At 36.3% G+C, this 26,550-nt stretch overlaps 1 protein-coding gene across 1 annotated transcript; it reads right to left on the bottom strand.

Moving 5' to 3' along the window:
- Positions 1-16,061: 16,061 nt before the first annotated feature.
- Sucnr1 (succinate receptor 1) lies at positions 16,062-24,464 on the bottom strand. Its single transcript, XM_005393040.2, has 3 exons — positions 24,415-24,464; positions 18,288-18,353; positions 16,062-17,335 (listed from the first exon to the last, which is right to left on the bottom strand). Exons 1-3 carry the CDS (start codon positions 24,415-24,417, stop codon positions 16,382-16,384), a joined length of 1,023 nt encoding a protein of 340 aa, XP_005393097.1. The 5' UTR covers positions 24,418-24,464; the 3' UTR covers positions 16,062-16,381.
- Between the last annotated feature and the right edge of the window lie 2,086 nt (positions 24,465-26,550).

Raw genomic sequence — 26,550 nt, 5'->3', positions numbered from 1 at the left:
GCCTTAGAAAAGAAGTGAGTAACAGAAGTCGTTTGTTTAAGACACATGGTTAAAGAAATTCTTATGGAAGAAAGAGAATATTGAAAGACAAAACATCCTAGAGGAAATCCAGCATTAGGACAAATGTAGTATATTTAGGACTCAATTCCTAAAATGGGAAGGCCACAGACCTTTGAGTTAAACAGTACAAGATGAAGAAAATATGTTTTAAGGATAGCTTAATCAGTCAAAAGAGTGAAGTTCAAGCAGAGGTTAGGGGTAGGAGTATCTCGGGACATATGTGTGTCGTGTGTGTGTGTGTGATGTGTGTGTGCGTGCGTGTGTGTGTGTGTGTGTGTGTGTGTCTAAGGACTGGAGCATGCAACCTCCCTCCCTGTTGCATGGATCCCATAACCCCATACAATAAATAACAGAAAGGAATCAGAGCTCCAGGATGGAATAAACCATATACTGATGTCTGGATTCACAGAAATAGCCACTGGGATAGTCTGGGGAGCATACTATAGAATATTAAAACAACTGAGATTAAAGGCAACTATGAAGTTTTCACATGTGGGAAAGCATACATTGAACAAGGGGACACTGCCAAACCTTACCAAAAATTAAGACTTTGCCTTATTTTACTAGATTTTTAAAAATTAAATATACATAATTGAACTATGCCTCTACTCTACTCCACACCGTCTCACTCCTCTCCCAGAAAGAGATTTATTTATCTGTGCATGGATGCACGTCCTGGGTAGCAGTGCAGGAAGAGACCTGAGACCAGGATTTCTTCTGTGAAGCCTGTGCCTTGGTTCTGGCCTAGCCTGAGTGGACGTGAGGCTAGGGCTGTAGTTTTGATGGGCACAAGTTGGGCCTGAGACAGTAAGTGTTCTTCGGTAGGAAGTCAGGGCGACTGCCCCTGCCTTGAGGAAGCCTTGTTCCTGATCAAGTGGGCAGACAACAGGCTTCTTATCTCATATTGAACTTTCAGTGACTTTTTTCCTACCACAAACCATTACCCCTTTCAATTGTAGACTTCCCTTTAAATTCAGAAACTCAGTATCTGAATTAAAGTAAATGTTTATCAAGAGAGAAGGAGAGTGAAGTTATAGTTTTAGTTTTGGCAGAGCAGAGAAGCAAAGATTACTTTGCATTTACAAAAGAAATAGTGTGTGTGTGTGTTTTGTTTTTTTGTTTTCTGTTTTTTTCAAAACAGGGTCTCACTGTGCATTTCAGGCTGGCCTTGAGCTGACTTTGTAGCCCAGGCTGGTCTCGAACTCGCAATGAGCCTCCTGCTGCCTCAGCCTCCCAAGTACTGGGATTACAGGCGTGTGCCACCACACCTGGCATAAAAAAGTAGTTTTTTAAAGATATTTTGAAGTATTAAAAATTTTTGTTAGCCTGAGTTCATAATATTTAAAGCAATAATTTATAATGTAAAACAGTATTACTTTTGGTTGCTATTTACATTGCTTTTGAAATTAAAATTTTGTGAATGTGGTTATAGAAAACTGGATCCTATTTTGTGGACATCCACATTAAGAGACCTTGCAATAGATATTTCAGTTTCATCTTTTTCTTCAGTCGGACTTTAAATGTGTTGGTTAGCTCTTAAAACTTTAATTTTGACATTAGCTTTACTACACAGAATTGCAATCAGTTCTTCAACTACATGGAACAGCATGTGGAATAGACAGTTCCACTCTGTAAGCAGCCACTTCCTGCAGGGGGCCGAACTCTGCCATCCACCCACCAGCTCTGACTACTGGACAGTTCTTTGAGAAGAACAACCTGTCCTCAGCAACTCAGATTTTTTCAGTTGAGCAAAAGCCTAGAAGTTAGGAAAATATCCCTTGCTAAAATGCTGGAGTATGAATTACAATCCTCCTTTGAACCCATTTTGTTGTTATAGTTTCTCCGATGTGTCTGACAGCTGAGACATCTTTTCACCTAATTTTCACAGTGACCTGCAAAGGCACTTTATTTTCCCTAATAGTATCAGAAAGAGGCTTAATACTTGCTTATGGCCGGGTAAACGCATCTGACAGAGGCAGGATTTAAAGTTCACATCCTCTAACCCTGTAATAGAAAGCTGTTGACCTCGCTTCCTGACGGCCGCAGTTCTTGGAGGAGACACGCTGTTCTCCGAGAAAATCTAGGGCCTGCCTTTTGGTTTTTAGCACTTGTTAGGTTCCCCTGTTCCTAGCTCTTCTTTTTATTTATTTGCTTATTTCCTACATTTTTCCTAGCTCTTCTTAAATACTGCTCTGTGATTGAGCTCTTTGTGGCTTGAAACTGAACCTCACACTTGTGATTCACTGCTGACCACTCTCTTGATGTGCTGCCTGAAGTTCAAGTTTTTAATGTCTACAAAATTGCTTTCACCTGGATCTGATGCGAGTTATGGTATATAATATATTAATTAAGAAGAACTACTGAGCAGCTCTTTACTTTCAATATAAATGTATGTGTTCAAGATAAATTACAAATTTTGAGTCATCTAGCATATATGATTCTGCTTTTGCTACTGTGTTTTTTTAAAAAGGCAAATTAATTTTAATGTTAAGGTATTTGCAAGGCAGGAAAATCTGTTGTTAAACATCATATAATTCAAATTTCATTTGTGTTTCATTTGACTAGCACTGGCGCTCTGTGACATAACTTCATCTAGTAGCACAAACAGTAGAAATGCATTTATATAGTTACATTTTTAACACTCTTAGTCATCTAGACCCTGAATTTTTGGCTCTGTCAACTGACATAATTTCAGTTATTGAGATGTTAAGATATGTATAGAAATGACCTGTTCACTTCCTCTGAGTAAACAAGTCCAGGAAGTTTAGGGTCATGAGAAAGTGATTAGTCATGACCTTAAAGAGTTAATATAGCAAAGAAATTCAGGAAGAAAAATTTTGTTGACAACATGACATTGCTCACAGCAATTTTTGGTAAGAGACCAATATTACAAACAAAACAAAAGCCTTATCAAAGTTATTTCTTAATCTTGTAATTAACATGGTTGATGTGTTGATAAAGGTCACCCTTGCATTGGACTATCTGTGGGACTGTACACATTCTTCAAGGAGTTATCTATGCTCTTACCACCAGAAATGCCCACAGAAACCACTGAGAACTCACTTTTATCATTATTTTTCAATAAATGCAACATGTGGACAGTAAACTATTAAATTAGCTTCATTAACCATTGATGATTAAAAATAGTGCTAATGAATGATAAAAATACAAAGGAGTGAAGACATCTAATAAGTAGCATCAATTCTTATTAAAGTAGCAGTGCAAAATTACTGTCAGAGTTATATTTGCATATAACAAATTGTCTAAATGTTATTTTGTTATAAATTTTGTGTATTCTGAAAATAAAGTAAGACATTAATTTCTGTCTAAAATATCACACCATCTTCGCTCCACCATCAAGTAAGACTTTTGCACTCTGATAAATACAGATAACTCTTCTCAGAAGATGTGCCATAAATTCCTATCTTACTCACTAAAGATGCCTAGAAAAGAAACAAAAATGGTGTCAGTGAGCCAGGGAGTGAGTGACCTCTCAGATCTACACGTGTGGATTTGCTTGAGTCCACCAAAGTTCACCGTCCTATCAGTCTGCTGCTAACTGTATTAGCTCTATCAGCCTTGCAGGCTATTTAGACTCTGAGGACTTTCACAAAAGCCCTCAGCTATAAAATCTATAAAACTGGGAAATGATATTTACCTTATGATTTGTTATGAGTATACAATGATTTAATATCAGACTTAATTCTCTTAGCACCATTAGATCCTCAATAAATGTTAGATGATATTCCACCAGTGTAATTTTAAGTGGTACAAATGAGATCTGAATAGATCACCACCAATGTGAATAGAAATATTTTTTTTCCTTTTTGTTAGCTGTCCAGATTGATCTCAGGCACATGAGTACTGAGATCAGTTTCTGCACAAGTGTGAAGAAACTCAAACTTGGAGAAGTGTGTTCAGTCATAGGGTCTCCATGTAGAAAGGAAACCAGTCCTCATCCAGGTCCATCTATGATATGCCCTCTCCTTACCATGTCTGTAGAAAACACTGCTTTTGGAACAGCCCATTCAATTTTCTGACAATCATTAGGATTGATAGCTTATTGTTTTCTAGAGGCGAATATGACCTTAATTCCCTCCACCCCTGGAAAAGTTCTGTCCAGAAAACAACACAAACTCAATTTAATTCCTCTTCTTAAAGAAAATCATTCAAATATTTTAAAATAGTATCTTAGTCCATTCCAGATGCTATAAGAAACTACCATATACTGTGTGGCTTATAAATAGCAGAAATTTATTTCTCACAATTTTTGAGGCTGAGAAATCCAAGATGAAAGTAGTGATGTGCAATGTCTGATGAGTGCCTGCTTCCTTGTTCTTAGGTGGCCATTTTCTTGCTGGGCCCACCCACAGTGAAAGGGATGAGAGAGCTCTCTGAGGGCACTGTTGATAAGGGCACTAAGCTCTTTCAAGAGACCTTTACTGTCATGATTTTCTCACTCTCAATAGTCTCACATCCTAAATCCTCACTGAGTAATTTGTAAGAACTGGGAGTTAGTTAACAATGTGTGAATTTGGGGAGGACCTAAACAGTTCATAGCAATAGCATCCATATTTCCTCCTCTCTCTAATATGTCAGAGTGAGCTTTTTGAAAGATTTTTCCCTTTTATTTGTTGCTCATGTAAAAGCAGTATGTAGTCTTAGAAAGAGCCTAGCTTTTGGAATCAAACTGAGCGGCTATCGCAATTCCAGGTGCTTCACTTTCACAGGTGAGCGGACACCCTGGCGCTGCTTCAGCTGAGTGTGGACTGGACATACCGTACCTAACTTGACAGGTTGCTTTAGATTTGAAGCATTAGACGCAAAATAGGTAGGCTTCTCTTTTTTCTCCAAAGTAGTTAAAAATTCAAATTGTGTGAAAAAAGTAGTTAAAAATTCAGTGTTCCTTTGACACTATTTATAATCTTATAAGCAAATATTTGCTGAACCTTCTTAGGTGTACACATAAATTCTTAAATACTATGTCTAAGAAAGGGATTCCTTAAAAAGGAGGTAATTATTTAATTATGAAAGACTTGATGAGAAACAAAATGCGTGTATTTTTGGAGTGAACTTTGTGTAACAGATGCTAAATGTGACATTCCCCAAAACAATAAACTATCAATCCCAAGTTCTATCATGAAAATAATTACATAAACACCAACCTGGTGATCATTCAGTGACTTGACAGGATGAGTATTCTTTGGTTGTTTCAGTGTATCAAAAGTGAAATGAAAAATAAATTTCTATTTCCCTTTCTCTCCAAACTTTACATAATCAAATTGTTGCCTTCTTTACAAACTCCATCTTATTCCCTAGATAACTAGATAAAGATATCTAAAAGATTTTGTAAATAGCATTTATCTTAATTTTGAAACATATATAGAAATGATTCCTTTTTAACTCACTAAATATGGACATTTCCTTAACGAATAATAAAAATGGTTATAAAAATAATACAATACTTTAAAAACAGCTAAAAAACAATACAATACTTTTAAAAATTGAAATATTTAATGTCAATAATATTTTTCATATTCAAAATTATTTGAATAATGTTAATTTAACATAAACACTTGACTCATACACAGTTCCATACATGGTTTGAGCATGAACAGCCTTGCTCAGATGACTTATGGATAACAGGACACAATTTTGGTCACATTTACAAATTACACATCACGGAAATGGTGTGCCCTGAAACTGAACTTAAAAGTGAGTCATGACTCAGACAGTTCCTTTTGAACTTATCTACTACTGATAGGGAAGGAAAATTTAATAACCCCTGTGTCTCATTTCCCTTCTGTTTGGGGGAATGCAGAAGTACCTAGGAAAGAGAAACTTGAATGATGACCTGACCTAACTATAAAAATGGTAACTGGACAGCCCAGCAAATAAGTTAATGGTACTTGTTAAAGGATTCTTATGTATGGAATATTTTTAGCACAATTTCCATGGTTTGCTATTGATGGACAGATAGAAAGGCTGTACTCTTGCTTTATGAAGCCTGGTTTCCTAGAAACTGTCTGAGCCATAAAACCTCAATTTGTATTCAGCTAAATGCTCACTTGTCCCGAAGACTTCCTTGGATACTTTGTTATTTAGGGCCAGAGATTAGGAAGAGAGAAGGCCTGATCTGGGAAACTCTGGACATGAGAGAAGTCTCCCAGCTTTGCCTATTCCTCTTCACGGTTCATAACCTTGAAAATACTAGCAAACCTTGGTATTACATGAGACCTTTTTTTTGAGTTAGGATGATTTAATAGCATTTAAAAATATTTAGACGCTAAGTCATAGTATTTCCAAATACCAAATCTTAACTATGCTATTCAGAAAGACTACTGGTGGCTATGGTTCTGAGCAGTTACAAGACCAGAACAAATAGACTTCTTTTGTATGAATAGGTATAAAGATGATGAGTAAAAACACTAATAACTACTCTTCAACACCACACATTTTACTGATAATTATATCTGTACTAATGAAATACATGCCATATATTGAATATTTCATCTATTATAGTATCGCATCCATGTTTCAAGACTTCAGTTAAAGTAACCAGACTGTTTCCTGTAGTCCCTCGTGAGGTTTATATTTCTATATTTTGACATTTGGCATTTGAAGGTTACATACTGAGAGACTTTTGAAAATGCATAGGTGTTCAAAGTGATTCACCTAGAAAAGAAATGAAACTGTTCAGGAACTGAAAACGAAAAGCTAGAGATTTTCAGGTGACCTCAAGGCCTTTTCACATGCCTTCAGACCCCGCCCCCACTCAACAACTGCGTCTCATCATTCTACTTCATTGATGTAATTTTTTGAGGCCATATGTCAGGATTTAAGATGTGGCTGCATTTGGCAGAGCACTCAAGCAAAGAGCAGGACAAAGTCTATAAAATTAGTCACTAAACTACAGCAGATTTAATTTTGTGTCTTTCCTTAAACCTTTGTTAAAAGCAGAAATGGAAGCAAAAGAAAACAACAGGAAAAATCTTTGGGAAAAGTCCTACTTTGACATCTTTTGGATGGCTCCATGTAAGTTGAACATCTGTTCATACATGCACTGGTTCTCCGCTACCAGGGAGACACTACTGGTCAGCTCATCTGAAAACTCAGACTGACACAAGAATGCCGTGTCATTGGGTTTGCCTGAAGGTGCTGTCCTGCCCTGCATCTACAGCACTGTTATACCTCCATTTCCCTTTCTGATTTGTGCTGTCCCCAAACCATTACTCAGAACTGTCATCACTTCCAAATCATTCTCTACCGTAGTGAGTCCTTCCTTGTACTTTGATCGAACTGAGCACATCTCTGTATTTGTTCACACCACATGGTGTGTGTGTGTGTGTGTCTACTCTTGGGGACTGGGCAGTGTAAGGGTTAATATGCTGATCTAAGAGCCACAGTCTTAATGTCTTTGCTGTCTTGCTTCTAGAATAGAAAATCATGTGAACAGCTATGTGTTTTCAGGGTGTGTGTGGGAAATCTCATAAGTACAGTGCTGTCAGGGCAAGACAATTCCTGCTGAGGACAATAAAAGAAAGCTAGCCTTCCATGAACCTGTGCAGTGATCTGGGTATGGAGAAGGGCTTGCCCCCTTTATAGCTTTACCTCTTCTAAAGTTTCAACTGTTTCTTATTTTTCAAAATCTCCTTCAACCATGTCACAAAAGACACATGATCCCATCCTCCTGTGCTTCTTCCTGGCTAATAAAGATAAGTTAAACATAAACACAGAGGTTGCTGAGTTTGTCCACTAGAATCAAACCTCCTTTATATCTTAAAATTTTGTCTCTGTCTTTCTTCCATCCTTGTCGGATCCCCGACAAATATCCAAGGGTCTGATCCGCCTCTGGCACTGTACATGTCTGATCCCCTTTAAAGATCCTGATTTAATTGAAGGCAGGCAGGATTTGTTGTCGATACTTCAACCAACAGCAAAATTTTTGGCATATACTAGGCACCCAAAGAATACTTTCTGAATAAGTAGACTTGTTATGATGTGGCAGGATGCCACTTACTTACATAAGATGGTTTCATTTTTATTTTGAATATATTTAGAACCCAAGGCCTTTCCAGAAATATAATACAGCTCACTAGTACCTCATAGAGCCCAGTGTGCAAACATGACAGGAGTGAAATGATTGTGACTGATAAAAGGAGACCTTTTCTAGATCCACCAGTTTGTGAACAAAAATAGAGCCACTGAATATCATTGTTTTTTTCTGGCCTATACCTTTCCAGCCCAACATCTCTAAAATGTCCAAATGTATGTTTATATGAGGCCACTAAGACGCATCTCATTTACATGTGTAAATAATATTGTTTCCTTCTCTACTTCTGTTCTAGGTTCCTTTCCTTGGCATTCTTTTAGAACTTTCTCACAGAAGTTCTGATGGACCACTTTATTTCTGATGACTACTTCCACCTTGACCTGTCATCAGAATTCTCGTGGATGCCCCCACCTTGCCCAGTGTTGAATGTTATATATGCCTTCTGGTTTCAAAGCAGCTTAATGCTCCATGATAAGTATTGAGGAATTTTTCTTTTTGTATTTCATTACATACAGGACTGGGAAATGTGTTGGGATTCTCCATAAAGCTATGGTGTTTATACGTCAATGTTTTTCACAGTATAACACTGTGTTTAATAAAACAACTGATCTTGAATTAGCTCATACCTGTTCTTCTCCACAGAACTCAGATATTAATCTTGGAGGACTGAGATGGGATAAAAATCTAAGTGGGCCACATTATTTTGCAATCCCAAAGTCCATTTCCTGTAGGGTCTTGGCCCTGCAAGAGATTGAACTGAATGTACCTGCCTGACTCTACTTATTTATTTTGAAGAATGGTCTCACTATGTAGTGCAGGCTGGCCTTGAGTTCACTTTGGAACCCAGGCTGGTCTTAAACTAGCAGTGTTCCTCTGTCTCAGCCTCCCAATTGCAGAGATCATAGGCGTGTACCATTATGCTCAGCTTTACTCCATCTTTGAATGTGGTAAGTCCTTCACCTGGAGAACAAATCGCCTGCTGCTCTGCCTCATGGATAAGCCAGCCTAGGGCTTTACCTGGCCAGTGGACACAATATATGCTAAAGTTGAAATAGTAATCTGTTATGTATACATATAAGCCTTGTAGAATATACCAAATTTCTTATAGGGCAAATTCTCAGATTTATATCCATTAAAAAACACAGGAAGTGTGTGTAATGTGGACTGAGATGCCAGATACTTCAGCTACTATTAATTCTAAGAATGCCTCCCATCATCCACTTACCTGAAGGTTAATAATTGGTGTAAATGAATTTAAATGAAAACTTTAAAAACATGTAATTTTGTATATTTTATCTTAGCACAAATTGGATAGGAAATTCTGAAGTTGGCATTTATTAAATTAATTTCAATTTCTCTGCTTTGTCAAGTTAAAACCTAAATGAAGAAAACAATTTAAAAACTTCTTGTTCTCATATGAGATGATCTCCATTGAAGCTGATGTTCCATAATGGGTTGTCAACAGAGTTGTTTATATCTTAGTGGTTTAAAGAGTTTGGTGGTCACCTGAACATCATTTCAAAATAAATTCTCATGGAATATTCATGTTTTGGAGTCAGATTTATGATTCAAATTCCACTGTGACACTTTTCTTGAAAATTACTTTACTGTATCTCCTCTTCATCAGCAAATGGGTGGTAATAATACAACTAATGTGGCAAAGCTCTTGGAAAGGCTATTGAATTTATTTTAACAAGGTTGAAAATTTTGTTCAGCACAATCTTTAAGCTTTTCTTCTTGTGAATTATTGTCACTCATCAATGTAGCATCTTATTTTTTAAATATTGGTCTCCATAGACTTAAATGTGACATTAAAATATAATGATTTGCCATCTTTGGAATCTAATGAAGTCATTATTTTGACAACTAGAATTAACAAGCCTAGCAAATTTTGTATTTAAATGTAGTTTAACATTTTATATAAAGTTTTAAAGGACCAAACTTTTTAATTAAGTATTCTCCACATAATCATTTTGACAAAATGTACCTATAACTCATTCTGTCTGGAAATTATACTGTAACATGGAGGTATCTTTGTCATAGAACTTACTAGTGCATTTTATCAAAGACGCTGAATTTCTGTAAATGTATACGAGGTCGTTATTTGGAAAAGTTTCCACTGAGATAATATATTCATAGGTTCATTGTGTTTTGTGAGTGCATTATTCATGGATTCCATAACGTTGCACAACACTCAATTTATAAAAGAGTTTAACCTCTTGCGTGTGTGGACAGAATGTGACTGACTCAGGAACCTGTTCTGAGACTCCTTCCCTCACCTTCTTGGAGTTGTCATCAAAGGAACTTTACCACTAAGTCATCAAATGTGATTGAATCATCCAGTGAACTATGGAGTAAATCTTCTTAAATAGGAAAAACCCTGGCCTTCAGGTATATCAGCCTCCAGCAATATGGTTCACTGTGTGTTATGAACATGGTCTCTAAAATTTTGCCTTATCACCTTGACTAGGCCACTAAACATCCGAAGCAGTCATTTCTTCTTCACCTGTAACCTTCATAGATTTCGATGAGTTGAATGAGGTAAACTATACAAAATGTGAGAGCAGCTGAGCTCTTCTAAAGTTCTAACCCGTTACAATTATTTGTGTTAAAGGTTAAGGTGAGACTCAGTGCCTGAATCCTGAGCAATCATATTTCTTTCCCTCTAGCACGCTAACAAGTAGTTTTCCTGCAAATTTCTGTAGAAAATGGGAATCAAAATGCCTTATTTGTCACTGATAGTTGACTTGAATCAAAAAGTGGGGATTCTTCACAAGTTTGAACATGTAGTTGTAGTCAGAGACATGACAACTGTTTAACCGAAGTCCTCTGCTACATTTATACATATTAAATTTGTAAATATGTATGTACATAAATATAAATGTATGTGTATTTTATAATTTCAAATTGTATATACTGTTTTATACATGCATAATGTATAAAATGTACCTATATTTTATTTCATTTCCTTTCCTGACATATTAAATTATCAGTTAAATACCTTATTCCTAATTGACTGAACAGGTGATTTAATGATGACATTTGCTAGAAGAGGGTGCTACAAAGAAGTGAAAGAGAACTGTTCTGTTCTCACGTCACCATCTTTATAAATGAAATGACACATGTACATGCATACACATCACCCAAGTGGCCTAAACATTTGATTTTCACCACTCACACTTTTAGTATGTTTACTCAACCTCTTTCCTCACCTTTTTATAGTAACGAACTAGAAAACATTTTAAAGCTTTTTGATTAATACATGAGAAGTGTGTCTATGAAAGGGAGACATCCTTTTAGACTTTATGTCAGAAATTCACTTGTTAAGAAAATTACTTGAAAGGTCTTGAGGGGAAGCAAACATAACTGATACAATGTGAGACAAAATTATTCTTCCTGCCTTAGCCTGAGGAAGGGGTAGAAATAGTTAAGAGGCAGTGAACCATGTGTGTCTTCAATGATAGAGAGAGAGAAAGAAAGAGACAGAGAAAGAGAGAGTTTGTGTGTGCTGCTGAGACCTAAACCTGTCTTTATACATTCTAACCATACATTTTTCAAATGAACTACATCCCTAAGACAAGTAAAAATTTTAGTTGGGTTTTTTATTGTTCTTGGAAACCATGATAGAGGCTGAGTTTAAAGCTGGTAAAAAAGAGAAGAGAAGCAGTATGAATAAACACAGAAACTAAAGATGAAGAGAGATGATATTGAATAAGCAAGAGGGTAAGAATTTTTCAAAACACTGAGTGGAAATTTAGACTATTATAGGGCATGAATTACATTATCTACTTAAGCGCATTGAGTTCTAAAGGGAAAGAGTTTCTACTTCTGGTCATATCTTGGCGATTCCTGTTTCCTGCAAGTGACACCCTCACAGCTGAACGGCAGCAACAAAAACTGTGTTTCATCACGTCGCTTTTACCGTTTGTTCTCTTTAAAACAAGTCCACAAATAAACTGAACTTTCTTTTTCTTTATTTTAATTTATTTTAAAAATAAAAGAAGGAAAACATATTAACAAACAGACATCCATTTACAAAATAGCATAAGAACAATTCAAACAATACAGAGTTACAGACAAAGTGGTAGGAAATTAACATGATTGTTGTATTACATATTGATAACTTCAAAGTGGTTTCTCATGGAAACAGATAGAGACATGCAAGATTGATTGAATAAGTAATCATTAACTGTTCCTTTCTGTAGAGCAATAGAGGTCAGTAGTACAACTGCATTACCTATCCTGTATACACATACATACATACATACATACATACATAATTTCCCCTTCTTTCTTTTCTCTTTTCCCTCAACCCAGTTGCTCTTTTCTTTTGAACATTTTCTTTTCGTTTCACAATGTCTATCATACCTCCTAATTTTTATTCATTCTTTCTGGTTCTTACACTAGTGAGACAATATGTTGCTTACACATGGAGTTCTGGTTTATTTCACGTATGAGTATGGTCTCTAGTTGTGACCATTTACCTGTAAAATCTGAGTTTATCTTTCTTTGCAGCTGAGTAATATTCCATTATATAAAGTACCACAATTTTTTTATCCATTCCTCAGTGGATGGACCTTTGTGTTGCTTCCACAATTCAGCAATTGAAAATTCAGCTGCTATGAACATGGGTGCACATATGGCACTGAGATATGATGTTTTCAGATCTTCTGGGAAAATACCCAGAAGGGGTATAGCTGGGTTGAATGGGACCTCTAGTCCTAGTTTTCTGAGGAATCTCCAAACTGATTGCCACAGTGATTTCACCAATCTGCATTCCCACCAGCAGTGGAAAAGTGTTCCTATTTCTCCACAGCCTTACCCGCATTTGTTATTGGTTTATTTCTTTTTTTTTTTTTTTTTTTTTGGTTTTTCTCCGGTACTAGGAACCGAACTCACGACCTTGCGCTTGCAAGGCAGGCGCTTTTGCCGCTGAGCTAAATCCCCAGCCCCTGTTATTGGTTTATTTCTTAATGTTAGCCTTTCTTACTTGGGTGAGATGAAATCTCAAGGTTGTTTTAATTTGCATTTCTCAAATGACTAATGTTGTTGAACATTTTCTCATGTATTTAGTTGCCATTTATATTTCTTTATCTGAGAAGTGCGTATTCATCTCAGCTGCCCATTTTAGGACTGGGTCTTTGAATTTGGGGGGGCTGATTTTTTAAAATTCTTTATATGTTCTAGATAGGAGACCTTTGTCAGAGAGACAGCCAGGTAAAATATTTTCCCAATTTGTGGGTTTTCTTTTTACTGTGCTAGTGAGTTCTGGAGGCATTGGCAAGAGAAATTAGACAAGAGAGAGAAATAAGGATAGGAAAGAAAGAAGTAAAATTATCACTATTTGCAGATGACATGATACTTTACATGGGAAACCCCAAAAACTCCACAAGAAGACTCTTTGAATTTATTAACAAATTCCACAGTGTAGCTGGATACAAAGTCAACACTCAAAAATCAATAGCATTCCTATACACAAACAACAAACAGACTGAGAGAGAAATTAAGAAAAACATAACTTTCACAATAGCATCCAAGAAATTGAAATATTTAGGAATCAATCTAGCAAAAGAAGCAAAGATCTATTCAATGAAAGCTACAGTACACTGAGAAAAAAGATCGAGGAGGATTTCAATAAATGGAAAAATATTCCTTGCTCATGGAGAGGAAAAGGCAACATTGTGAACATGACCACACTCCCAAAATTGCTGTACAGATTCAATGCAATTCCCATTAAACTACCGTTGGTACACCTCACGAATCTAGAGAGAACAGTCCTTAAATTCAGCTGGAACTAGAAGAGACCCAGAAGAGCAAAAGCAATCCTGGGCAACAAAGACAAGTCAGATGGAATCACAATCCCTGACCTGAAATTATACTACAAAGCTGCTGTCATAAAATCAACCTGCTACTGGCTAAAAAGCAGACCAGCAGATCAGTGGAACAGACTGGAGGACACAGACACAGACACAGACACAAGCACAAACACACTCAACCACCTAATCTTTGATAAAGGGGCCAAACAAACTCACTGGAAGAACGATAGCCTCTTTAATAAATGGTGCTGGAAAAATTGTCTTGCCACTTGCAAAAGACTAAAAATAGACCCAAATCTATCACCATGAACCAAACTAAAGTCAGAGTGGGTCACAGACCTCAATATTAAAACAGAAACACTAAATCTATTGGAAGAGAAAGTAGGTAAAAATCTTGAAGACATAGGGGTAGGCAGAGAGTTTATGAATAAAAACCAAACTGCAAGTGAAATACTTCAAAGAATCAACAAGTGGGATCTCATCCTACTGAAAAGTTTCTGCTCATAGAAACTGAGCTTTTAAAAAAATTCTGGGAGGAGTTTAAAAAAAAACAAAAGAATATAGATAGAGGAAAAAGAAAAATAGTCAAAAGAAGCAAAAAAAAATTTAGTAATATTCTTATTTATTTTTGAAATAGCTGGATGCTGGTCCCTGTGGGGCTTGGAAGAGATGTTCAATCTTTGGTCTCTCTATCATGGCAAAACAAAGGGTGAGTTATGGTGAGCTCAGCAGCAGAAAAGAAGAGAGAACATCCTGGAAAAGAGAGAGCCACAGGAAGACCAGCCCACATCTTGCATTTAAACTCTGCTTGGGTAGCTAGCTGCACTCAGAATTACCAGTGTGCTGGACAAATTACAAGCAAACTAGTTAAGACCTAAACAACTGAACTGAAAGTTAAGCATTTGAAATTGACTTTATTTGTGAAGCAAAATATCGATATTCCTTAGTGAGATATAAAAGAATCAGAGCTCTTTTAACACATCATGTACAGTCTAGAGTAAAAGCTGAATTTACCAGATATAAGGAGGGGCAGGAAATTTTCCTTGAATTTGCAGAGAAAAAGGCCATCGATGGAGATGAGTCACAGTTTCAGAAGACTCAGTCCATGGTCAGTGGAATGCAAAGTGGAGAAGTGGCAAATTAGCATGGTGGAGTAAAACCGCTTAGATCCTGGAGCTGGATGCAAAGCAGGGGAACAGGGTCATAGAGGAAAAGATAAGAGAACAGATACCCAAGATAAGATAAGAAGAACAGTAAGGAAAAGATAAGAGAACAGTACCCAAGCTCATGCCTGCTGGACCCACTCAGACACACCTAGAAGTATGCTTTGCTAATTCTCTGGGAAGCTGACCAGCTAATGAAGTTGACAAGGTTGCCCATCTCAATAATCAAAACAATGTACTCTATTTTGTTGTGTTTTATTTTGCCTTGGATATCTTAATCAATATTTTGTCTTCTGTAACTTTGAAATTTTTCTGACTATGCCATCCATGCCTTTAGTATTTTGCTAAAATTCTATCCAATTATTTAAGAAATATTTTAGAAATTGTTTAAGGAATTTAGCATTTTTTCTTAAATCACTTAGATTTTCTATAGCTGAATGAAAATATGTTATCTCCCTTTGTTGATTTATCTCCTCATGTTCTATTAACCTAAATTATGATTCTTTCCAGTAAAGCACATACAATAAAGAACAACTGAAAAATTGCAAACTGATCTCAATTCATGACCAAAATGAAGAAATAAATGGTCATCCTTGAACTCATCACATTGTTTTCTTACTCATAGTTATTACTTAAATTTTCTTAAGTACACATTATCTGAAACAAAATTAAATAAAATATATGTAATTTTCTACTATTCAGTTCTCACATGAAGCTTTAGGACTGAATGAATAATATAGGGATGAGGGCAAAATATTTTTTTGTCTAGCCGAAAATGTGGCACACATGTAATTTGCTGCTTTATCTTTTATTCTTCTGCAGTTTTATTTCTACCAGGAATCGAACTCAGGACCTTGCACTTGCCAGGCAGGTGCTGTACCACTGAGCTATATCCCTAAAATCTTTTTTTTCTTTTTGTTACAGGGAATCAAACTCAGGACCTTGTACTTGCCAGGCAGGTGCTAAACTATATTCCTGGCTCTTTTATTCTTTTTCACTGCCTGAGAAGGTCTTCATAAAACTGAATTTTTACTTATTCACCTAAACATTAGTGTTAGTCCAACTCCTTTGATTCTTAGGTAAACAACAATAAAATCTCTTCCCCTTCCCCCACACTTTGTATGCAAGCTGTTGTTAACCATAGTCATATCATACCTATATTCTTCTCTGATTTATATCTATGTGTTAAAATCAACTCCAACTGGCTTGAAGTTGCAGGCATAGAACAATCTGCTTCACAAGCAATTCACTTTTCACTAAATGAAAGTATGAGTTCATAAAGTATGAGTTCATTTTCTGAAGAATGTAAGGGATTTAAAGTAGTGTCTCAGTTTACTTAGCAGCATTTCCCTGAAGTGGTCACCCATCAGAAAGTAGAACACACAGTTGATAGCACTGTTCAGAAAGGCTACTGGCCGGGTCACAGTGTATAAGAACTTGACGATGACTTCGGTGCATTCGTTCTTCTTCCAGTTGTCCAGGCGCGAAGCAATCCTCACATTCCGCATAACGTGGTAGGGTGTAAAGAGCACGGAGAAGATCACCACTGCCATGATAACTAAAAGGAGAGGTTTTTCAAGGGGCAAAGCGGTAGTAAGCTGTCTGCTTCTCTGCTTTAGGAAAACAGCAATCTTGTAATAGAAGAAGCACATTACGGAAAGTGGAATAAGGAATCCTAACAAGGTTAGGCACATGCTGTAAATGAGGTTGTATCCAGGGTCTCCAGAACTTGCATAATCAAGACAGTCGGTGCCTAGTTCAGTTGTAATGGTATTTAAAAGTGGAAGCATGGGTAGCAATTCTAAGGTTACTAAAACCCAAATAGCCAAAGAGATTAAAATAGCAAACTCTTTCTTTTGCAAAAAGTGTTCTCGAAAAGGATACTTCATGAGCATGTATCTGTCGATGCTGATGAAAGTGAGAAAAAGGATGCTGGTGTAGAGGTTAGCGTGGAGCACATACCGGTTGATGATGCACAACACGTCTCCGTATATCCAGTTATGTTTGGCATAGCTTCTCATCAGCATTGGAAGCGTGCACAAAAAAGCTAAGTCACTGATGGAGAGGTTAAAGAGATAGATGTTGCTGCTATTCCAGTTCTTCAGACAGAAGAGGTAGCCAAAAACAACCGTGGTATTCCCAAGAATTCCTACAATGAACTCAATCCCATAAAAAATGGGAAGGTAGTACTGTTGCAAAGCAAATTGTGCTGCCACCCAGTTTCCACAAGTTGAATTCCATGCCTAACAAAAGAGAGAAAATAGATGAAACACTAGAATGTGATTCAGAACAAAGCTGTGCAGATTATAGCTTAAAAGTAGCATTGATAGCCGAACAGTGGAGAATGTTTTACATTGCAGAGGAATGGACATATGCATAAACATATATAAGTATATGTTAGCTTACATATATGGGAAAAGAATATTTCTAAAATCATTTATTGAATATTTTGAATTATAAACTAAAAACTGGATTAGTAGCAGTAGGCAAAACCAAGTTCCTAATCTGAAACAATGTACAGTGGTGTCTCGGTACAGAAAGATAATTTGCTCCATGATTCTGGAACAGATGGCCACATTCATGTTCTTGTGGGAAAGATGGCTGTGCTCCTGTTCATCACCTGGTGCAGAGTTCACAAACAAATTATGCCAAGTGGTTTTGTTTGCAAAGCAAATTATCTGCAAACAGAAGCATTGATGAACCAAGGTACCACTATATACTGTTTTTGGAAGAATTAAAAAGTAAACGATGCTATAGAATGGAAGAAGCTATGAATGAAAAAAAATGAGTACATGTTAAAAGGGTTTTGGAGAGAAGTGGGCAATGAGCTATTTTTTTACATGGTGACCAGGCACAAGGTTTTCCACTAGATGGTATTGAAATGGAAACTTTGGGCTGGGGATTTAGCTCGGCGGCAAAAGCGCCTGCCTGGCAAGCGCAAGGTCATGAGTTCAATTCCTGGTACCGGAAGAAAAACAAACAAAAAAAGAACAAATATAAATGGAAACTTCATTGAAAACAGGGAAAGAGACATATCCACATCTGGAAGAAGCATACTCCAGACCTAGGTAGAATGTGTGCAGTCCCTTTGGGTAAAAACACACAAGGTTTGACAAATAGCAAGTGGCCCATAAGAAAGTGTGGAAAGTGGATGCGGAGGAGAGTCTGACTTACTGTTGTGTCTCCATAACTTACCATAGTCTCCTGTATATTGTAGCTGTTCAATAAATTCTGCTGGGTTAAACTGAATTGAAGTGTAACCTACAAGACAGAGAGACTGTTAGAATTCCAATCTTGCTATTTTTTTTTTTTTTTTTTTGGTTTTTCTCCGGTACCGGGAACTGAACTCATGACCTTGCGCTTGCCAGGCAGGCACTTTTGCCGCTGAGCTAAATCCCCAGCCCCCAATCTCGCTATTTTAATAGCTTTTACTTGTTTCCACATTATATACATTTGCTTTTTTATTAAATTTAGGAAATATAGCTTCCATTTTAAAATATAATCTTTTAAAATGTGAACTACAAAAATGAAATTCTTCAGCATCTACTACTTCTTGAAAGTTGGTAGTGTACGAGCTCTGTGCTTACCTCTTTCCAGGGAATATTCATTTAATATGTATAAGCAGCATAGTGACGTGGGGAAATTATTATTTTTACTCAGCATATGACTCCCCTAAAGCTTGGAAAATTAAATATCTTGCTAGTTTAGTCTATTTCAGCTACTATAGCTGTATTCCTTACACTGGCTAATTTATACACAGTAGAAATGTTTTCATGATTCTGCAGGCTTGGAAGTCCAAGATCATGGAGCCAGCAGATTCAGTTTTGGGTGAGGGGTGACCGCCTTTTGCTCCAGAATGGTGCCTCTTGCTTCATTCTCATAACAGTACTGGAAGGGACAAAGAAGCTTCCTTCAATCTCTTTTATAAGGGTGCTAATCCCAGCTGAAAGGCAAAGCCCTTATAACTTAATCACTTTCCCAAAGGCTTTATTGTTGAATTCTATTAGGTTCCAACATAAGGATTTTGGGGGTGGAAAGGACACCCATATTTAGACTGTAGCCTAGTAAAAGACCTTAGTAGTAGTACTCGGGGAATATGACCATGGAAATAGGCAGTGTGTTTCGTCCTGGTGTCGAATATCTTGATAAATTGTCATTTTTTTTCTCTTGTCAAGAGGCCAGATTGTAGTTTGAATATGGTATTTTCAGAACTTGAATTATCTAAAAATGCAGGATTACCATTTTTAAACATCAAATCCTACTTATAATGAGGAAAACAAGGTTAAAAATAAACTTTTCTGAAAATCATCTTATCAAACAAACTTCTAAGCATTAGTTGCCATCAGTGATTCTTTCCATATTGTATTTTGGTGGGTGGAGCAAAATCAGAACAAAGACACTGAAGCTGCTTTTCACTGAGAGACATGCCAATGCTCAGTAGTTTTCTATGGTAAAGGAATTTCAAAACTTCCATCTCATTTTGTGAATCCAGTGACTTCCTTAAGTAAACAATTACTAGTATTTTGAGAGTGTTTTACTCATGAAAACATGTCATGAAATTGTAGAAAACTCAATATTTTATTGTTTTTAATTACTATGGAACATTTTAAATTCCTCTGAAGTCTTAAGTCTTTGAATGGAAGCCAGCCACTAAGTCCAGCAGTAAATGACAGTAGGTGAGATGTCCCTCAGCCAGAAGGTGCACAACTGTTGCTGAAGAACTGAGCAGACTGGCTTCTCTCTATCTTTGAAGTTACTAGTCTCTACTGCCCTCTTACATTGTGAGAAATTTATTCCATTTTAAAATTTTATATTTTTCCCAGGTCTTATCAAATTTCTTCCACTTATTTGGTCTTACTCATTGTCACAGATCGCTAGCGGATGGCTTTGCCTTCTAGCTCACTGAATTAGAGACTAATCATTGAGATTACTCCAGATCCTATTCATTCTCAAGTTCTTAAGGATCCTAGGTTGTTAATGTTGTCTGTTTCTTCTGTCTCTTCAGCTAACTTCTCCAACTCAATTGCATCTTTCCCATCACTATTTGGGCACTGTTGACTTAGCAGTCTTACACAGGAGCACTTGCAAACAACCCTTCCTGGTTTCACATATTTCCTCTTTGTAGCTTAATTTCAGAAAAGAGGAGTCTCACTGAGTGTTTTGACATCCTGACATCACATTGTTGCCAACTTATTGGAATTTGGCTTCTGACCTACCATCCCACTAAAACAGTCTCCACATTGCTCAACCCAATGGTCATTTTTCACATCTTCAATTCTCAGCTAGTTTTAATATCATGACACACTGTCTTCTGTGTTATGATATTGTCCTAGTTTTCCTTCTTTCATTTTGGGTCTGCTTTGCAGGTTCTTTTGTAGCTTAAGTACAAAATGTTGAGGTCCTCAAAACGTGGTCCTGGATTTTCTCAATATTCTTCCTGGATGATCTTATCCACTTTTGAGATTATAATTCCCATATTTCCAGTGCCATCTGGACATATCTTAACAGCTCTAACTGTTTATATTTGCTGCTATTGATTAATTTCTCACAGGCATAAACTCTCCAACTTCTTTACCAGGCATGTAGCACAGCAACCTGTCTCAGTGAAGTGACTGATTCCGTCTGCCCACTTAGTACAGAAATCCAAACAAAGCCCTTTTCTAATTCACCTTCAATAATGAACAAACTGCCAAGACTTTATGACTATAATTTATGGATGTTTCTCCAACCTAGTACTGTTGCTCCCAATCTTTCAGCTAGGCCAGGCCATCATCTCCCCATTGGACTACATAACATTCTCCAGTTATCTCCTTATAAAACCTGTACATGACTTTCTACAGTCGAAATCCATCAAGGAGACACACACTGCTCCATTATCAGAACTTTGTACTCCACTTCCTCCTCACTTCGGGTGATACTTTTCCACACTCACCCTTCTCTTGTTCTGTGAGTACACAGGAAGACATCTCAATGTACAAGCCCCCCTTTCTGAAGCTGTATTTTCTCTTGCAACTTCTGACCCATCACGTACGTTGTCTTAAATCTATATTTCTTTCAGGCCTCAGCTCAAGCGAGTAGTTTCCAAAATATATACTCTGGACTACCCATCAATCTGAGGTCCTCGCATTCATGCTTCAATTGTATATTGAACTTGTTGGCATTTCTCAAAAATTTTGTTTGACTCACCATTGACCTTTTACATCTGGCACAGTAGCTGGAAGTTAATAGCTGGTTTGAAGAACTGTGTTAAGTAAGGAGATGGTGATAAACACCTGACTATTCACAAAGCAGTTTTATAAATATTTTGTCCTAGTTTAGGTGAGTAGCACGTCTACCAAGTCAAGCCCATCACTCTATTTTGCTAAAAAAGCTGACACTATATGATAGACGTTCAAAACTGATGAAGTGTTAGTGAGAGCTCTTATGTAAAATACACTTGTATAAAGTAAAATTTAATATTATATATAGTCTAGGATCAATTTAAAAAATTGAAGCATTTAACTAAAAATTTACAACATTTAATTAAAAAACATAAAAGTCTACAAAGACATGTACCGAAGTGGAATAGTTTTGTCCCTACCAATCAGATTCCTAATAGCTTTTTTTCTGCCTTTTCAGTTGTGGGTTACCTGGACTTTCTATCTTTTCTTTTCGTTTCTTTTCTTTTTTTTTTTTTAACTAAAGCAATATACATATGATAATACTAAGTTTTAAATTCTGAGAAATGTTCCAAAAGGGTAGCTGGCTTTTTCAAAAGTTAACATACTTTATTTTTTTAGATAAATAGCCTTTTTTCACTATTACCATCTACTGTTCCCTGCAGCATCAGTCCTATGCCTTCTGGAAGACCTCTCTCTCTCTCTCTCTCTCTCTCTCTCTCTCTCTCTCTCTCTCTCTCTCTCTCTTCTGTGGTGTGCCAGTCTACTCATCTCTGTCCTTCCTCCATTTGCAGCCTGTTTTGTGGCTGATCTGTTGCTCAAGCTTTAAATGTGAAATTCCTCAAAGCTCACTTGTGGACCCTTTGGTCACTTTACAGGTACATAAAAAGCTAGTGTATACACGCAAGTGAAAGCTAAGAACTTCATTGACTTCATTTTTAAAAATTCTCTTTTTTTTCCTGTCATAGCCAAGTCTTATTCCTGCCACTAAAGGCTGAATTTTGGCAGTAGTGTATGCAGCGTATGGGAAGCAGAAAGGTTTGGTTGCCAGAAATGAAAAATATATCTATGAAAACTTATACAACTTGCAGCCAGGTTACCAAAAACTACTGTAACTCAGACAAGTTAGGGACCGCACTCAAGAGATGGAGGGCTGCTTTCTGGTATTCCAAGGGGGTTGGAGATAAGGATAGGGACTATCAGGGCTGAAATAAGGAAAATGAATGACTGAATTTATTTATTCCTTTCTTTCATTCACTCATACCCTTGTCTTGCTTCTTAAAATCTGGTGCTTCATTCTTTTTAAAACAATTTTTCAAAACTTATGTACAAAGTACATATTAATTGTGTAATACCCACAGGATGCAAACAGGCAAAAATAAGAAAAAATTTTCACACCAACCACTCTTAGTATCTCAGTACCCTTCTAAACTTTAATATTCATTTGTATTTATAAATATGACATTAATCTTTTCACTATTTTATAGTCCATTTCTTTGATGCATTTATTCATGCTTAACGTTTTTTCTAAGTTTATAATATTTATAAATTATGATTTTATAAAGGTAGGCTGTTCAACGCTTGCAGGCTTATTTAACTTTACTAGGAGCCATAATTTTATTTATTATTTATTTTTTTTGGTTTTTCTCTGGTATCGGGAACCGAACTCACGACCTTGCGCTTGCCAGGCAGGCGCTTTTGCCGCTGAGCTAAATCCCCAGCCCCATAGGAGCCATAATTTTAAGCACATTTTATAACAAGATTATCTGTGGAGTGTTTCCAATGTGGGTATGCAAATTGGGTTGTGCAAACTGGTTGTGCAAATTGGGGAACTAAGTGTTCCTTTAAAGAGAAAAACGTTTCATGAAAAATCAACAGTTTCTCTTCCACTTTTCAGTAGTTTTTATAGGAAATGCAAGTAGGGTTAAAATTATTTAAAACTGATTTAGATAAATTATTTCTAAGAGTTTTGTTAAAAAGTATTGGCAATGAAAGGGAAATTATTAGTTCCCAGTCCAAAACTTTATCTAACCCTGTGAGAATTAATAAGCTAGAAGCAGTATCTAAATTAGTCACGTAAACAGATTACCAGTACTCATCTTAAATTTGAGAATGTTTCTTTCACTTGAAATACATTCATCATCTTAAAAATGTACATTTTTTGCACACTGGATTTTGAAAGTAATACATTTGATCTTTTTCAGAATTTAATTTTTTACAACCATCAAATATTGTGGAATATTTTATTATAAAACAAAGCAAACACAATAAAAATAACACAGGGTTTCAAAACAAAATGATACGTGGGTTTCTATTTTTGTTTTTTTTTTTTTGGTACTGTGAGTCGAACTCAGGGCTTATGCTTGCCAGGCAGGCACTGTGTCTCTACACTATATCCCTGGCCCTGGAATTTTTATTTTTAACTGCTACTGTAATGCAGATTTGCAAATTATCTTTCTCATTACTAAACTACATAAATAAAAATATTCATATTTGAAAAGATACAATAATTTAATATTGATATCTTCATTTTATACACACCATAAATCACTCTAAAAATAAGTTAATTAAAAGTCATTATGTGACATCAAATTTTATGTTTAATAATTTCCTTTAAGAATACTTTACAAATTTTAAGACACTAAATGGTAGAATAACAGTTTCTGTAATTTTCTACTTTCTCTCTTAAACTTAATCCTTGAATCTTCTCTTTTTATGACACATAAAATGCTAAATATAATATTTAGGGCACTTTCAAATATCCTGTAACACACTATTCTGTACACATGAAATGTACATGATAGCTTGTTTTATATTATTGTAGATCTTTTTCTGTAAATAGTTATGTGTATTCAAGTAAAAACAAGTTATTAGTTTTGGTGAAAGATGTATTTCTGAGACATTAGCAAATATGCTAGTCTTGTTTAAATAAAATATATTTAGTATTGACAATTAGGAGAAAACATCTAATTTTGAAAAACAAGAGTAAAGGTAAAAATTATGACTTCCTTTTATTGTTTTTTGTTGCTTTACATCTACTTAAGAGTAGTTTACTGACACATAAACATTTACTGCCCGAAGACCACTTTTAAGACCCCAGTCCCCAGCCAGCAGCCTGGAAGTACATTTGTTATCTGAGAGACATGAGCCCCAGCACAGCTTACCATTCTGTTGGAACGCCTCTCCCGTGAAAGAACCTCTGCCAGCAACTGGATACAGCTTCTGACCCAGTGCTGGTGCTGCTGGACATGGTTAATACAGTCTGATTTGCATATCATGCAACCAACATTAATAATTCAGAAGACCAGGGATAATTTATTCAAACATCCAACTCAGAGATATTCACGTAGAAGAACTTCTGTGGAGTCACAAAACAAATGGTTCCTTTTGCAGAGAACACGTTTAAGAGAGTTTGAGTTTGAGAACACTACATTTGAAATAATTTTATCCACTACCAAAGCAACAGAGAAGCATTCTTCATTTTCATATTTATTTGCATGTTTAAATAACAAAAAACAGTAAACACTTTATGTTGGTTGTACAGTTGCATCAGTTTTTCTTCATTTTTGAAAAATTTGGTAAATCTGTAATGGGCAATCAGTAAATAAACTGTTAGCAGACAATTTTGAAGTAACTATAAAACTGAAAATCTGGGGAGAAACCTGAATCTAAACCCTGTAAATATTCAAGTGAAGGGATCCTAAAGCTTTAGTTTTTCTTTTCTTTTTTTTTTCATTTTACTTTCTGTGATTAAATTCAAGCCACACATAAAAAATACATCAGATGGCTATGGATTAGGGAGAAAGGTGTTGACTAAGAAGGTAAACTTGGGAGATGGCAATTTATGCATCCTATTCGATGCTCCGAGCTGGGTCTGCAAGCACATTATCTCCATTTCAGACAGGAAACACATCTGGCTTTTCTGAGAATTGTGTTAGTTTCATATTCAAGTAAACACTCTGTCTGCTTGACGTGGAGCACGAGGACTGCATTGAGGAAATCCCTATCTTGTACAGACAGTAGCATTTCAATTCAAATGCCATATAAGTTGAATATAAAGTTAGCAATAGTAAACAGAACTTCAGAAGAACTATTTATTATAGTAAGCCAAACATTGACTCCTACTCCTGTCTCAGACCTTAAAACTCAGAAACTTCAAAATATATCACATAAATATAGTATAATTATAAATGATATTCAAGATTATATATATGACAGATAAATGTATATATGTGTAAGCATCTATGTGAAATACATCTATTCATATAAAATATTATCTTTTTAATTTGCTGAGCTTTTGTGATATGCCAAGTACTGCAGTAAAACCCTTTATCCGTTGAATCCTTACAGTAATTCTCTATGTTTTTCTTACTTTTTAAAAAATTTTACAGATTAAAAACTTGAGTCTCAGGGAGATTAATTAACTTTTGTAAACATGGCATCAGTAGAGGGAGATTGGAATTTAAGCCTATATAAGTCCATTTGGAAAGCACTTGATTTGATTCTTGTCCACCTAAAAGATCGACTGATAGCAGTCTCTACATCCACAGCCTTTCAGACTGGAAAATCAGTGACAGATATTTTCTACTTTTAAAGGAAGAGAAGCTAAAAATAGTATTTTGGTCTATAATTTTAAGGGGCAAACAACATTTGAATAACCACTGTCAGTTTTGTTGATTTTACACATAAATTAACCCAGAACACTCCAAGAACGAAAGGCACAGTTTCTGTCATCGTTTTATAGGATACAGGTGATTTCCCCTGTGTGCGGTGGGGGAGTTCCCCCAAGCTCCCTCTTCTCACTTCCCATAACAGAAGTGGTATATACTTCTCCTTACTTATCAGGCAAACAGTCTGGACTACAACTTGATAGCCTGGCTTCCCTGGTGAGTTCCATTTTGCCAAAGTCCCTACTGCCTTGGTGTGCTTTCCACTGACAACTCGCATGATTCTGGGAGCAGATACAAGGATCTCACTCCTCCACTTCTGTTCTGTTCATGCCATGAAGCTGTTGGCAGGTCCACAGAAGAGCAGCTAAACTAAGCAAGCCTGGCTTCAGAGCAGTGGGTCCCATGAAGGTCCTGGGCACACGGGTGGTGCAGTCTCAAAGCTGCTCACATCCAGTGAGGCCGTACCTCTGACATAATGCTTCACCAGCCCATTCGTATTTGAAATTCTCAATAGTTTACAACAATTCTCAGTAGTTCAAGACCTCACATATTCCTCTTACCTTGGACTCTGCAAAGTATGTTGCCAGGTTTGCCTGCGAAAGTACAAACCTATTCAACATATAAAATTTT

This window comes from Chinchilla lanigera, unplaced genomic scaffold, assembly GCF_000276665.1.
Source record: "Chinchilla lanigera isolate Chin_1 unplaced genomic scaffold, ChiLan1.0 scaffold00047, whole genome shotgun sequence".
Lineage (NCBI taxonomy): Eukaryota > Metazoa > Chordata > Mammalia > Rodentia > Chinchillidae > Chinchilla > Chinchilla lanigera.
This window is presented reverse-complemented; position numbering and strand designations above follow the sequence as displayed.